At 43.0% G+C, this 16,830-nt stretch overlaps 1 protein-coding gene across 3 annotated transcripts in view; it reads right to left on the bottom strand.

Moving 5' to 3' along the window:
- The window catches only part of LOC147107352 (glycine receptor subunit alpha-2), a 273,836-nt gene extending 259,318 nt beyond the window's left edge, over positions 1 to 14,518 (bottom strand). The window contains exons 1-2 of one of the 3 annotated variants that reach the window (XM_086006290.1): positions 14,397 to 14,518; positions 13,245 to 13,381 (exon numbers count right to left, since the gene is read on the bottom strand). In XM_086006290.1, coding sequence (XP_085862416.1) covers positions 13,245 to 13,381; positions 14,397 to 14,464 — 205 coding nt within the window. In that variant the 5' untranslated portion in view covers positions 14,465 to 14,518. Of the gene's footprint in view, positions 1 to 13,244; positions 13,382 to 13,945; positions 14,051 to 14,396 lie in introns of those variants that run through there. The other 2 variants (XM_086006291.1, XM_086006292.1) reach the window with 2 other exon arrangements.
- Positions 14,519 to 16,830: the final 2,312 nt, after the last annotated feature.

The raw sequence follows: 16,830 nt of genomic DNA, 5'->3' as shown, positions 1-16,830 counted from the left end.
GCGACCCGGGGCCCAGCTGGGTCACCAGGGATCGGGGTGCTGGCAAAAGAGCCCGGCACTCAAGAGGAGTGCCAGGCTGCCCAATCGCAGCCGACACCCTGTGGGGGGAAGGTAGAAGGGGCACCTCCGCTTTAAATATCGCCACCCCGGCTGCACGTACGCCCCCCTGACCCTGTCGGACTTAGTAAAGTTTGCGGCCAGGGGGGGGGGCAGGGCGTTGCGCACGGTGATGATGTCATCGCCGGAGGCCCGGGTGCTAGTTGCTTTGTGCCCCGTTAGCGCCCACTTAGGGTGCTAATGGGGCGCAATGCAACCGAATTTTGCCCCCTTTGGCTTTTCATCCTGGAAAGGAGATGCTGGAGGGTTGATCTTATCAAAATGTAGAAGATTGTTATGGGCATAGAAAATGCGCAGAATACAACTTTAAATTCAACTGTGGGAGTAGAACTAGGGGACATAGGTTCAAACTAGAGAAAGGTAGTTTTATGACTGATGCTAAGAAATTCTTCTTCACACGACAACTACAACTTGCATTTATATAGCACCTTTAATGTAGTAAAACATCCCAAGGCGCTTCACAGGAGCGATTATCAAACAAAATTTGACACCAAGCCACATGAGGAGATATTAGGACAGGGCTTGGTCAAAGTCGTAGGGCTAGATTTTCAGTATAGACAGTTTTGGGGCGCTAACCTTAGCGCCCGCCCGAAGTTAGCGCCCGCCCCAAAGTAGCGCCCCGTTGCCGGAAATTCAGTGGCTTCGCCCTAAGAGGTTGGTGGAGCGCTAAAAGAGGCGTTCCACTACTATCTTTAGGCACTAAGCCGGCGGTGCAGAGCGCAGCGCCCGAGCTCGGGCGCAGCGCACGGCAGACACTCTGGTGCCAGTGAGCTCTTAAAGGGGAAGGGTGCATGTGTTTTTGGAGGAGGAGGAGGAGGAGGAGGAGGAGGAGGAGATGATGATAAATACACCGTTCACAACAACACACTGGATCCTTCCACACAACACATGCAGACTGCCGTTTATAGTGCAGAAGGAGTGCCCTTTAATTTGCGCTCCCCAGGGTGTGTTGCGTTCCATTTTACAAACGCTCTGGACGCCAGCCGCAGAATGGGGCGGTCCGACTGAAGTTTGGATTCGGGGCGGCCAAAGGGCGTTGCACGAGGATGTGACGTCATTTTCTGCGCGCGCATCCGGGCGGCCGCTAAACTTTGCGCCGGCGCTAACGGGCAACTTAATTTGGGGCGGGGCGCAAACTGCGCTGCGCCCGGGCGCTACACGAATAGCGCCCGAAAATCACTTCTCTTAAGGCGCTAACTGCTGGCGCAAGCAACTGAAAATCTAGCCCGTAGGCTTTAAGGAGCGTCTTAAAGAAGGAAAGAGAGGCAGAGAGGTTTAGGCAGGGATTTCCAGAGCTAAAGGCCTAGGCAGTTGAAGGCACGGCCACCAATGGTGGAGCAATTAAAATCGGCGATGCACAAGAGGCCAGAATTGGAGGAGCGCAGAGATCTGAGAGTGTTGTGGGGCTGGAGGAGGTTACAGAGATAGGGAGGGGTGAGGCCATGGAGGGATTTGAAAACAAGGATGAGAATTTTAAACTCGAGGCATTGCCAGACCAGGAGCCAATGTAGGTCAGCGAGTGCAGGGGTGATGGGTGAACGGGAGTAGGTGCGAGTTAGGATTTGGGCAGCAGAGTTTTGGATGAGCTCAAGTTTACGGAGGGTGCAAGGTGAGAGACCGGCCAGGAGAGCATTCGAATAGTCGAGTCTAGAGGTAACATAGGCATGGATTAGGGTTTCAGCAGCAGATGAGCTGCGGCCGAATCAGAGACGAGCGATGTTGTGGAGATGGAAGTAGGCAATTTTGGTGAGGGAGAGGATATGGGGTCAGAAGCTCAGCCCAGGGTCAAATAGGATGCCAAGTTTGCAAACAGTCTGGTTCAGCCTCAGTCAGTGGCCGGGGAGAGGGGTGGAAATGGTGGCTATGGAACGGAATTTGTGGCAAGGACCGAAGACAATGGCTTTGGGCTTCCCAATAATTAATTGTAGGAAATTTTTGTTCATCCAATACTGGATGTCGGACAAGCACCACAACTAATCAGAGGGCAGTGGACGAGTAGAGAGAGGTGGTGGTGAGGTAGAGCTTCGTGTCGTCAGCATACATGTGGAGCCTGAGGTTGTGTTTTGGGATGATGTCACCGAGGGGCAATATATAGATGAGAAATAGGAGGGGGCCAAGAATAAATCTTGGGGACTCCAGAGGTAATGGTGCGGGAGCGGGATGAGAAGTCATTGCAGGTGATTCTCTGGCTACAACTGGATAGATAGGAACTGAACCAGGGGATTGCAGTCCCACCTGACTGGACAACAGAGGAGAGGTGTTGGAGGAGGTTGGTGTGTCAAAGGCTGCAGACAGGTCGAGAGGGATGAGGAGGGATAGCTTACCATTGTCACAGTCACAGAGGATTTCATTTGTGACTTTGCTAAGGGCTATTTCAGTGCTGTGGCTGGGGCATAAACCTGATTGGAGAGGTTCAAACATGGAGTTGTGGGCCTGGACTTGGGAAGCAACAACATGTTCAAGGACTTTGGAGAGGAAAGGGAGGTTGGAGTTGCTCAATGAGCGGAACAAACCTCCAGAAAGTATTGTGGAGGCAAAAATTCTGGAATCATTTGAGAAACAATTGGATGCTACAATGGGAGGAATGTTAGGATCTCTGGATGGATGAATTAAGTTGGGCTGAATGGTCTTCCTCATCTCTAATGACCTTGTGACCTTTGAACTGAAAAACACAGTGAGGGATACACTGTATTATCATCAGCCCCTTTAATGATTTGTTTGTAATAACAAATGGAAGCCAAGCCAACAAAAACATTTGAACCATTCGATTTCCATTTGTCTCATCCAATACTGGATGTCAGACCAGCAGCGTGACAACTCAAAGGCAGTGGAGGGATCACAAGAGGGAATGGTGAGGTAGAGCTAGTCTAATCCCACCCACTAGTGAAGCAAAAATGAATCAAATTAGAATCATAAGGATAGATTTTCATCTTTAGTTCCTGACCGTAAAGCAGCATCTGGGCACGACACAGAGAGGGATATCGGGCAGGCTCCATTATGACATTCCAATATTCCCTTCCAATTTTCCTCCCTCCGCAGTGCCCAGGTCATGCTTTATGTCCAGGTGCTAAAGACAAAAATCTACCACATAATATCACAGATATTTATAATGCAGAAGGAGGCCATCCGGCCCATCGGGCATGTACTGGCTCTTTGAAAGAGCTATCCACATAGTTCCATTGCCCTGCCATTTTAATTTTTTCCCCCAAATATTTATGTACTTCCGTCCTAAAAACTACTATAGATTCTGCTTCCATTACTGTTTCTGATGGGGCATTCATGTAGTAACAACCATCTGGGTAAAACATTTCTTCTAACCTCTTTTCATTCTTTTGGTGATGATCTTAGATTGATCTTTTCTAGTTACCAATAAGTAGATTTTTTTTTTTAATCCAAATTTGCCTTATCAAAAGCGATTACAATTTTGAACATTTCTATCAGATCTTCTCTTAATTTTCTCTATCCTAATAAAGTGAGTCTAAATGAGCAATTTTAACCCCGCACACTCAGCAGAAGTTGGCTGAGTGGGCAGTTTAGATCAGTCATAGGACTCACCCGCCAATGTCCCACATTGATCCCGCAGGCTACATGCAAGAGGGACACCAGCAGGGTCCTTGTTTACATATGTAGATAGGACTCTGATTACATCATCCATGTCTGGCTGCTATTTTAACTGTGGGCCTGAGCAGGGACGTGGTCATGGCTCTCCTGCCAGGTCCAACTACAGGAAACTCTTTTTTATCCGGCGCCGACGGGACCGGCGTGGTGCCGGTTTATCAAAAAGTCCGGATTACAGAGAGGTATAGTTAAAAGGTACGAGAGCTCCATACACAGCAACAAATCCAGGCTTCCCTGTTGCTTAGCAACAGCTGCAGGAACCCCGGCCACAGACCAAGTATCCCTGTTGCTTAGCAACATGTGCAGGAACCCCGGTTACACAGCCACAAATCCAGGAACGGCCACTAATATGAAGTAAAACTTACCTGAACCTACTCCTGAATTTTGCCGGTTAACAGAGATTTCCGGTTATTTAGGTGCCGGTAAATCGAGAGTTTCCTGTACCAAGAAGAGGAGTCATATACAGACAAGGCTCAAAAGTAAGTCATTTTACTTTTTCTGGCTTTCCTTATGGAGCCAGGAGGAGCAGGGGTGCGTCTCTGAACCCCACAAGAAAAGGTTGGGCCTCCCCTACCCCTGATTTCCCAATCCCCGATTGCAAGGCGCTTTCAGAACTCCCCCCCCGTGACTTAGCTGAGTGCCAGGGACCGTTCCTTCAGTTCTCGGCAGCATCCTGTCGACCGACGCTCCACTCCTGCCCACCGGCCAGCTGCTGCTCCTGCCAGTTTATAGTGAGAAGCTGACCAGGGGCATGCATATGAGGTCAGACAGTTAAAATCCCCCCGCCCTCCCCTCCCCTCCCCACCCCCTGCCAACCTGGGTCTCACGCTACTGAAGTCAGGACAGTTTGCCACCTGCCTCAGCCCCTGCCCGCCCGATGTCCCACCCAGAGTTATAATGGGGGCTTAAGTTTCTCTAGTCTCCCCTCAGAACAAGAGCCTCTCACCCCTGGAATCATCTTAGTAAATCGTTTCTATCGCCTCTGTATGGCCTTGACATCCTTCCTAAAGTAGGGCAGACAAAACTGGAAGCAGGAGGGGAAATTTTCTATTTTGGTTCTCCCAGGACATGCCAGGAACACACATTGGGAAATAATTTTCTATCCACTAATTTTAATACATGAAAAATCATGGGCTGGGGGTGTACAATTTCCTGATAGACCAGGAGATCCAAAACGGAAGATCTCCCCTAATATTTGAGCTGTGGGCTAACTAATGATTTGTTCAGGTTTAGCAATGCCTCTTTATATTTGTAGTCTATGCCCAATTTATAAAGCCTAGGATCCCATATATGGTTTTAAAATTTTTATCAACTTTTCTTTCCACTCTTAAAGATTTATGTACCTGAACCATTAAGCCTCTCTGCTCTTCTACTCCTTTTAAAGTTTTATTATTTAGAGAATATTTACTTAGTCTTCCTTCCAAAATGCATCACCTCACATTTTTCTGCATTAGATTTCATCCAACATCTATCTGCTCAATCTACTTACCCATGTCCCTCTTAAGTCGCTTACAGCCCTCTTCAATGAAACTATGCTCCTTATTTTTGTGTTGTCTTCAGATTTTGATACTACATAGGATTACATTACATCGGATATACAGCACAGAAACTGGCCATTCGGCCCAACCAGTCTGTGCTGGCATTTAAGCTTCACTCGAGCCTCTCCTGTCTTTCCTTATCTAAATCTATCAGCATAACCCTCTATTCCCTTCTCCCTCATATGCTTGTCCAGCCTCCCCTTAAATGCATCTATACTATTCGCTTCAACCACTCCCTGTGGTAGCGAGTTCCACATTCTCACCACTCTTTAGGTAAAGAAGTTTCTTCTGAATTCCCTATTGGATTTCTTGGTGACTATCTTATATCGATGGCCTCTAGTTATGCTCTTCCCCACAAGTGGAAACATTCTCTCTGTATCCACTCTATCAAAACCTTTCATAATTTTAAACACCTCTACTAGGTCACCCCTCAGCCTTCTTTATCAAGAGAAACAAGACCCAGCCTGTTCACCCTTTCCTGAAATGTATACCCTCGCATTTCTGGTATCATCCTTGTAAATCTTCTCTGCACCCTCTCCAGTGCCTCTATATCCTTTTTATAATATGGCGACCAGAACTGTACGCAGTCCTCCAAGTGTGATCTAACCAAGGTTCGATACAGGTTTAGCATAACTTCCCAACTTTTCAATTCTACCCCCCTAGAAATAAACCCTAGTGCTTGGTTTGCTTTTTTATGGTCTTACTAACCTGTGTCGCAACTTTTAGTGATTTGTGTATTTGTACTCCGAGATCCCTTTGTTCCTCTACCTCAACTAGACTCGCACCCTCCAAGTATTAAGTCACCTCCCTATTCTTCCTACCAAAATATAATACCTCACATTTATCTGTGTTGAACTTCATTTGCCAATTATTTGCCCATTCTGCAAGCTTATTAATGTCCTCCCGTAATTTGTTGCAGTCCTCCTCAGTATTGAATATTTCCCCCAATTTGGTGTCATCCGCAACTTTAGAAATTGTGTTTTTGATTCCAAAGTCTAAATCGTTAATGTAAATTGTGAACAACAGTTGTCCCAGCACTGATCCTTGTGGAACACCACTATCCACCTTCTGTCACTGTGAATAGCTACCCTTTACTCCTACTCTCTGCTTTCTGTCCTGAAACCAGCAATCAATCCATTCTGCTACTTGTCCTCTGACTCTGCATTCTCTGACCTTGTTCATCAGTCTATTATGGGGTACCTTATCGAAGGCCTTTTGAAATTCTAGATAAATTACATCTACTACATTACCCTTGTCTACGCTCTCTGTTACCTCTTCAAAAAATTCAATGTGGTTGGTCAAGCAAAACTTTCCATTTTGAAATCCATGCTGACTATTCTTTATTATATTTTTGGTTTCTAGATGTTCTTCTATTTTTTCCTTTAGTAGATATTGCTCCTATACTCAAGTCCAGGTCATATAAGAGTAAAAAGACCCCATGGAGGATTTTACATTCCTCCAGTCTGAAACTATGCATAAATCATTACTCTCCATTTTCTATCTTTAGCCAACTTCCTATCCATTTTGTCATATTCTCTTTAATATAAAGTGCCTTCATTTTATCAACAAGCTCCCTTGTGGTACCTTATAAATGACTTTTGAAAATCCATAAACACTGAATTTTCTTTATCAATACATTCTGTTATTTCTTCACAATGCTCTGTTGAATTTATCATATATAATTAAAATAGAATTACATAGAATGTGCAGCACAGAAACAGGTTATTCGGCCCAACTGGTCCAAGCCATGGTTCTGCTCTACACGAACTCCCTCCCACCCTTCTTCATCCAACCCTATCAACATAACCGTCTTTCTCCCTCATGTAATTATTCAGCTTCCCCTTAAATACCTTTTACAAATCAATCTGGCTGTCCTTAATTTACCCCTGTCTTTTTAGGTGAGTGTTAATTTTACCCTATATTGTGGATTCTCGAAGATGGTCCACCATTAATGTTAGGCTGGCTGTGGTCTGTAGTTATCCAGTTTATTTCTTTTTTCCTTCTTGTACGGGGATGTTACACTGCCGGCCCTCTAGTTGTCTGGCACAACTTTCATATCCAAGGGTGGTTGAAATAGAAACAGAAAATGCTAGAAATACTCAGCAGGTCAGGCAGTATCTGTGGTGAGAGAAACAGTTAACTTTTCAGGTCGATGACCTTTTGTCAGAATTGGAAAAAGTTAGAGCTGTAACAGGTTTTAAGCAAGCACAGGGGTAGGGAAAAGGGGTTGGGGTAAGAACAAAAGAGAAGGTCTGTGATAGGGTGAAAGACAGGAGAGATTAAATAACAAAAGGGATGATGGTGCGAGGCCTCACACCATCATCCCTTTTGTCATTTAGTCTCTCCTGCCTTCCACCCTATCACAGACCTTCCCTTCTGTTCTTTCCTCCCCTCCCCCCTTTCCCTGTTGCTGTACTTGCTTTAAACCTGATACATCTCTAACTTTTTCCAGTTCTGATGAAAGGTTATTGACCTGAAACGTTAACTTTGTCTCTCTCTCTCCACAGATGCTGCCTGACCTGCTGAGAGTTTCCAGCATTTTCTGCTTTTATTTCAGGTTTCCAGCATCCGCAGTATTTTGCTTTTGTATTGCTGTTTGAAAGACTGTGGCCAGAGCCTCTGCTATTTCCTCTCTGACTTCCCTCTGCATTCTAGGATGCAAGTCATCAAAGCCTTGTGTATTTTCCACTCAAAGATCCAACAACTTTTTCAGAGCTCCTTTTGATCTAGAGTATCCTATCTAATTGCTCCACCTCCTCCTCTTGTACCATTTCATTTACACTATCATACTCTTCTGTGAAAACCAAGACAAAATAGTATCTCTACCATTCCTTCATCCTCCATTAGAAGATTTCCTTCTTTGTCTCCAATTGGTCCTACCATTTATTTAACTATTGTATTACTTTTATCCTTTATGTTTCTTGCCATTTTTTCTCCATAGCCCCTTAATATTTTTTAACTTTCCTTATGATTAATATTATTTTGTATTATTAGCCATAGATTTGGCATATGCCTTGCATTTAAGTCTCATTTTAATATCTTCTATTCATCAAAGAACTCCAGCTTTAGTTGTACCTCCTTTACTTCTGGAAGAATATCTACAGTTTGTACCCCAATCTTCTCTTGTTTGAAATGTGTGCATTGTTTATCTATGGTCTTTTCTGCTATTTTTTCTAGTTTATCTGGGCTAGTTCCCTGTTTACCTCAATGGAATTTGCTTTCTTCCAGCCAGGTACCTTTATCTGTGACCATTGCCTCTCTTTTTCAATTTATATTTGAGCCTAATTATATTATGATTGATATTCCCTAGATGGTCCCCTACCTGTTTGTCCAACTTCATTTCTTGTAACTAGATCCAGAACTGACTCCTTCCTTTTTGGAATAAAAACACACTGATCTAGAAAGCAATCCCATCTCCTTCTTTGCCACTGACACACTTTTACCTGAGTCTATCTTTGGAAAATGAATCTCACCCATTAATATCCCTCTGTTATTTTTGCATATTTCTCTACCTATCCCAATATTCTACCTTATTCCCACCATTTGGTTGTCTATAATAAACTGGCAATAAAGTAACAGTTGCCTTCTAAAGCTCTAATTTTAACCAAATAAATTCATATTTGGAAATCTGCTTACATCCATGTCTTTTATCATACATTTGTTATAAAACCACTGTCCCTTGGCCCCCAACTTTTACATGTAACCTTATATGCTATATTACTGGACATTCGCAACACTACATAATCCATTACAACACTTAGAATGCATGTTATCCTAAAACTGTCATATTAGAATTGGATCATAGGCTGGCTCCAGCATATTTTGAAAACTGTAGTTCTCCTTTGATATATGATGTGGGTGTCTATATATAATGAGTTCCTAGGGTGTAGCAAACAGACAAACTACCATTCTTGCTGGACAGCTTTACTAGCATGTAGTTTTACTATGAGTATTGGTACTGTAAACAGAGCCTTAACTCTAAAATCAAGAAAAAGGAAGCACAGTCATATGAAGACAATCTCTTCTGTTCAGTGTATGAAAGCACTAATCTCCACCATAAGATAAAGTCTGAATGGATCTGCCATTATTTTGCCACTTTCCTCATTAGCAATGATCATTTTAGGTTGTGTTATTATTCTGACAACTATATTTTTATTCTTTGGTTACAATACAATATTACTTATATAGTTAAACAGTTAGAATTAATAGCAAGAAAAACTATTAAATCAACCATTTCATATTTGGAAAAACATGAAAAACAATTGCAAAACAATCAAAGAAAATGTCAGCATCCATTTCCAGAAGAATCTTTCTGAAACTCTTCCCCTCTAACGTAAATCACACAAAATATAAGCACTCTACTTCCTGCTGTTGAAGACACTCTACATTATGCTTCTTAAACAGCAGATTATTTCTCCTTACATTCGAATAGAAGGATTAAAGTGAACAGATGAAATGCTTCACATCTACGGCACCTCTTGTCACCTGGCTTTCTTTGCCATGTCTCTGAAAGCCCCTACCTCTGCAAATTGCGTGCCTACTTAATCGGAATACAAAATAATTTTGCAGTTTCTTTACATGTTCAATGAGTTGTCACTGGGGCAACGGACAGATGAAAGAACTTTCCCAATAACTCAATTCGCTTTGACAAGTAAAGCAAATCTCATACTTAAGGAATGTGTGCCACTCTGACTGTTATTTCCTTTCAGGCACTTGATACAACAGCTTTATTATCTTCCTAAATCTCAATTTTGCTGCCACCTTGGAAAATTGAAACATTTTCTTTAAAAAAAAAATTTGGGGTAAAACTGCCATACTAATTAGAAAAAAGAGCTGGAATAATGAGTATGGCAAAAAAAATGTTTGTTAATAACTCTTTGAGTGAAATATTACAGCATTAAATACTCAGAAGGGATAAGAAATTGGAAATGTTTTACAGCATAATTACAATTAAAGCAATTTCCCCAACAAACTGACAAAAGACTGCTGTGTAATATTGGAACAATTGGGATCTAATGCAAATATTTAGTGAGGAAAATATATAACTCAACTGTGAATATTCTTTTAGAGCTACATATTGGCCTTGTTAATGCATTACCAAAGTATTCTATGAAAATATTTAATGATTTATTTTGCACTATACTACTGTCATTTAGATCCACTGCATAACAGCCTTTGGACAATGTTCTTTAACTTATAACCAGACAAGTAATAAACACATTTGAATTAGCATTGGTCAGGAGTCTTTAGGTATTTTTGGTATAAATTATGTTCTGTTTCTATGATAAAAATCATCAGAATCATCACAAGGCTAAGTGATCAGAAATTATTGTATTTTCAAATTATGGGGTACAGAAAGCATTCTACAAATGTCAAGACCTATTAACAGAATAGGTTGACCATGTCAGAAATCAAATAGTTTTCAACCCTCACATGCCACTGTAATTATTAGATGATATTCAGCATATATTGGGACCACTCTTCATGTACGATTATTTATTCCAACCACAGATTCCTTCCTCCTTGTTCATTAATGAACAGCGGATGACTAACCAACTGGATTACATGTTTAGCCTATTTTCTTACTTGTACAGTTACACAGATCGACCGCTGACTTTGCTAACATTGGATAAATAACAGATTATCGTTGAGGGAGATTATATGCATCAATTTAAGGCAGCACTTATGACTCTAAGGCTAACTTCAGGTAAATGATTAGGAGGAAATTAACCTAAAACAGGGCAATTTGAGTATTTTCTAAGTGCAAACCACAACCGCCCCCCCCCACCTACCCCCCATCCCTCCTCACTCCCCTTCACAAAATCGTTACCCTAATGCCACAGATGGATGTTGGGGCAGTATTGGTTTCCTTTAAGATGCTGGAAACAAGAATATAAAATAGCAGCAAAAAAGCACCTCACAAATCACAATATAATCAGATATAAAGAAACAAGTAGCACAGATCTTGAAAGAGAAAACACAGTAAAAAGAGCGAATACGGACCTTGTTCTAATATTTGAACTATATACAGAAACGAACATACACAAGTGGACATCAATGTGGCCTCCAACAGCAACCGCAGATTATATCTACCTTTCAGCTTCTGCCTTCAATGGGAAGTGCCATAATTCACAGAAATCACAGACAGAAATCACAGAAGCCCCACAGTGCAGATAGAGGCCATTTCGGCCCATCGAGCCTGCACTGACACATATCCCACCCGATCCCCGTAACCCCATGTATTTAATCCCCCTAACACTAAGGGTCAATTTATCACAGCCAATCAACCTAACCCGCACATCTTTGGACTGTGGGAGGAAACTGGAGCACCCAGAGGAAACCCACGCAAACACGGGGAGAATGTGCAAACTCCACACAGACAGTCACCCGAGGCCGGATTCGAACCCGGGTCCCTGGCGCTGTGAGGCAACAGTGCTAACCACTATGCCACCATTCACTACTAGTCTTCATTGATTATGATGTTATTCGTAATCTGCAGCCCTACTCCTCTGCAAAAAATACTGACATATAAAATATTGTTGCCACGTGCCGATGATTCCCCTGTTACCATCTCCACACACTCTAGCCCACAAACACACTAGAATCATGCATCATCTGTTGAGACCCCCTCCTCTCTCCCACCATCACCACTGTTTCTGGTATCTGAGAATGAACAATGTCACATTATTACAAAACTTATGAGGGACCAATGCAAATGTATCTGACATCATCAAAAAAATCTGCATAAGTTGCAGTGTAAAGCAGCATAGGTCTTAAAGACAATAGCAAAATATTGGAAATCTGAAATAACAACAGAAAATGCTGGAAAAACCCAACAGGTCAGGCAGCATCTGTGGAGTGTTAACTCTGTCTCTCTCTCCACGGATGCTGCCTGACCTGCTGAGTGTTTCCAGCATTTTCTGTTGTTATTTTAGGCCTTAAAGATCTGTAGAACAGCATCATCTTTTTCATAGATATCAAATAATTTGGTTCTGTGCTTTTTTTGTCTACTGTGTATGTATGGGATGGGTAGGGCTATAGGAGAATACATTATCTGAAGAACGCTTTCACACCAATAATCCATTATTGAATGCTTGGTATCCAGATTTAATTACAGCAATGTTTTCCCAAAGGTAATAAACCCTTTGGCTATCAGTGGCCTGAATATATATTGATCCATGGGATGGTACGACCCGCTGATTAGATAAACCGATAGAACTGACTTGCAATACTTATTGGACACTGTTGGCTGTGCATAAATATTCCAGGAGCCCATCAATGTTCATCAGGTGGAACACTGACTGTAAGCGTTCATATGTGCATCGCAATGTCTACATTACAAACGAATCGTCTGCAAACCAAGTGGTCACTATATTCCCCATGCAAAATGTTGCTCTTAACCCAAACACATTTAACGTTTGCTTTTAGTATTAGGGGTAAAAAGATGGAGGGCTGATATAAATCTATTTCAGCTTTGCCACGGATGATATAAGTTGGAGAAAAAGCATACTCCGGCTGCTTTATTAAAGGAAAAATGGGTGTCAATATTATCAGCAGGCCTCAGAGCGGTTACAGTCCTCACGTAAATGAGACTGAAATGGCACGCGATTTATTTCAGCGTTCGCTTCAAGGAGCCGGATTCTGAGCATTCTATTTGATGAAAGTATCGAGCAAACTAAAATAACATCAGCCTGCTTGGAGATCGGGCAGTTGACATACATTCACTTTTATATCTTGAGCACATTAGACGTTGGACCGGGCTGGTCCTGTAGCCTGTGCGTGTAAATGTTACTGAAGTTGCTACACTTCAACCAAAGTTGGCGATATGGGTCTACCAAAGTCAAACGACTGTTATGTTAAATCCTCTCTTACACAGACATTCAGAGTGCGCATCAGTTCCCAGAACCGATCTCCATTGAGAACGGTCAGACTGCTTCTTTCTGCATCGATATTGGCCCATCGCTTCTTTACCTTTAAAATTGGGTCGGATTCTGGCATCGTATCCTGATGTCCTTCCCATCAATTTGTCCAGAAAGTCTGAGGGGGACATGGTCTGCGAGGCCGGTTTGGTTGAAGACCTAGAATCATGTTCCTTGGAGAGAGCTAACCTGAAGAAAATACAACCCAGCGTTAGGAAGATCTGCGCTGTCAATTTGCTTCATAAAGAAAGACTTAGCGCTGGATTGTACCGCAACGACAAGGCAGTCAGTTTGAATGTGAATATTCTGGGCGCCCTCAAAATCTAGTAAGGGGTCAGTGTGTCCTGCAAAACTTATCGCTGCCCATCCTGATCCTCTTTTCAACTGCACACATTTTCCAATGCCTGTACTTAAACAAAATGTCAGAGTCTGGCTTCAGGGGACGATGTATTTCAAACAGATCTCAATCTAAACACGTTTCATTCCGCTGAAAGCCGTATTTCCAAAGCTCTTGGATGCAACAGGAATGCACAAAAAGTAGTCCACTAACACAGTTCAGCCATCAAACCTCCCTCCACCCCCCAAAAAATACAGAAATGAAAACTTAATACGAGCAGTCTTTATTTATTGCAAGAGATGCGGTAGATTCGTTGGGGGACCATCTATTATTTGCACATACTCGGTCCTATTGATAGGTTAAGCCAATCTCAACACCAAACGTCAAGAAAAAATGGAATGGCGAGGTTGCATTACCAAATATTTACGATTATCTGAAAACACTAACGCTCCACATAGCTTCACGTTCAGGAAAATGAGATGGAATTTCAAGAACTTCCGCCACCACCTCGATAAGCTCCGTGTGTTGGCGATTAAAAGGGATGGTTCTCGCCCTCCGCTTAAGAAAAAGACAGCAAAATTAAGGGGGAGTTTTACGTGGAAGTGTCCTCGCGTTTAAGGCATCAACTACTAGTATGTTTACAATATCAGGCTTCGATCCGTCACAACAACCTCTCCCATAGGCTGGGGTTGCTTCGCTTCTACAATGCAACGCACAGAAGACCAAGACACATTGGAAGTAATGCCGTGCAATTCCCCATTGTTCGAGTCGCCGACCTGGTTATGCTAATAACCTGCAAAAAATGGCAAAGGGGAACGAACACAAGACAATCCGTGCACTGTTTCCCCAATACATGTCAAGCCATACCTGAAGTTGCTTGTTTCTAAGATGCACGCAAACAACGTTGTCAGGATTTTCACAACTGGTCGATTCATTCCGCCAAACTCTTATCTCTCTGTCTGTCTGGTATCGCGGGCAATGTTCTGGAAATAAAGTCCCTCCCCACCCCACCCCACCACCCCCCCTCCAAAAAAAGAAATGATCGGTAAATCGTGTAGGAAACTCAGATCCAACGCTTTCCCTCCAAACTGGCAGAAAGTAGAACTGGGTTGCTGCAGACGGAGAAGGAACAATGCAGGACATCAGTCCTCAGTATCATTGTTTAGTCGAAGACTTGGAGATCGAGCTGCCGCCGCTGCGAGCGTCAGAATGGCATATTTTCCCAAAGCACCTCGGTAAACACGACGTCAGGGAACGGGAGGAATCCAACTTCATGTTCCGGTGAACGGCGGAGTGGCGGCTTTCCTCCCGTGAAACAGCAACAGCATCATATTGTGTGTGTGGGGGGGGGGGGGGGGGGGTTGAAAGGATGTGGGCTGGGGAAGCCCGAGGACGGCTCTCTCCGGCGGAGAGCGGTACAGACAGTGGAGGAATGACAGCTTTAACACCGCTGGTACATTTCAGCACTTGGACAGCTCCCGGGGCTTCCCAACTCCAACACTGCGCATGTTCCACAAGCCCCCTTAAAGGGACGTGACCGGCCTATAAAGGAGGGTTTAAGGATTGGATGGAGAAGTCAAATATATCTCCAAACTGATCAATGATTAGCATTTGAAAATGATATAGATCGGAATCCCTTTTTGCTTCCCCCCCCCCTCCCCTCCCCCGAAGTAGAAAGCAGCGTGTCTACAAATTGTAAATGAGCGATTCCATGTTGGTTAAGGACATACTTGTGGAGCATGCACCATGCGACCAATTCCAAGACATCAAAGCCACTATGTGTAATCAGGGGCTCCGAGTTGACTTGTTAGCTTGGTATTTTTTCTAAAACTGCTTTGCCGCCCACCTGCTAATGCCAAGTTGTTCCCCTCTGATTCTTGCACACTTCAGCCGAACGACGTGTTGCCCAATGTCTTTGCCCAGTTCTAACAGGACGCGAGTATGGATGGGCCACGGCTTCGGTTTGAACAGCGGATTTGCCATCGGGGTTAGGACTATTAAGAAACGCCAGTGTTGTATCGGATTAAGGTGGCCGCGTCTTGGAATTTCTAAGGTTGCAAATTTATACAAAAATCAAGCAATTTGTCTCATGATTTTAAAGAACGCAGCTCCCCGGAGTTGGCTTATTGAAATATACATATGAAGTGTGCAGTCGGTTTAAGTTTCCGACCATCATTTATGACGAATTTAATAGCGACAGTAGCTGTAATTGTTCTATTTACCAATCGATGTTTGATCAATTGGACGATGGGAGTGTCCCATGGTATTTTTATGGTGTACTATCTATTTAATCCAATTGCCTCAGTCTGTGAGGTTTTTTTGTGATTGGCTACTTTCACTTCCCAATTTTCAACCTATAACCAAATATGTGTTTACAGCAAAGGCAATGTTAATTGTTTTTCTTGTCTGACATCCCCCCCCCCACGATAACCTAAGACATCTCAATAGCGTTTTATAAACTATAAGTGACTATGCTGAAGAAACTCAAGGGATTTGTGGAGTCTAAGGTACTTTATAGAGTTGTGTCAGTAAATGCATTTATTTACTACCAACCAGGAGTGCAGCAAGTTCACAGGAAAGGCTAATGGGTTTACCACAAATGGTAAGTTTTAGCATCTGATCTGATCATTTGAATTATTGAAATCTATCAACTCAATTATGCATTTTACATATGCTAATAAAGTCTAACAAATGGCATGAGTGTGACATCATATGCTGGTGATAGTAGAGGCAACAAAGATTACAAAATAGAACTGATAAATGGATTAAGGTGATCACATTTGACCCAATTGGACTTCTTTATTCTCATGGAAGAGTTTAGATAATAAGCATTATGTTCTATGGGATCTGTCCTTCCACATGTATATGCCTATAGAACCTAACTCTATTTACTTTCTCCTCCTTTGATCGCAAAACTGCACTTTTTAATTGGTTGTCAGACAATAAGATGAGCCAATATTGCTTCCAGCTTAATATTGTCAAAACCAAAGTCATCCTGTCTGGCTTCCACCAGCACTGAGGTGTCTCTGGCCGCCATTCTTTCACAATTCCCAACTGTCAACTCAGGCTTCTTCCAGAGGTGCAGAGCTTTGGTATATATCTCAGCCTTGAGCTCGGCTTCCTTCTTCACATTTGGCCAATTATCAAGGCTGCTTTCTTTCACTTTCTGAAATATCACCTGCCTCAGATCTTGCCTCTCCCCACACTGTTGCCAAGACCCTATTCCATGCCGTTATGTTGTAGAGAGTTTCTCCATTGATCTCTTTGCATCCTCCCATCCTCCATGAACTACAGCTGATTC

This window comes from Somniosus microcephalus, chromosome 14 (genome assembly GCF_052327205.1).
Source record: "Somniosus microcephalus isolate GS21.2 chromosome 14, FLI_Smic_1.0, whole genome shotgun sequence".
Taxonomy (NCBI): domain Eukaryota; kingdom Metazoa; phylum Chordata; class Chondrichthyes; order Squaliformes; family Somniosidae; genus Somniosus; species Somniosus microcephalus.
The sequence above is the reverse complement of the archived record's forward strand: the minus strand, read 5'-3'. Positions and strand labels throughout refer to the sequence as shown.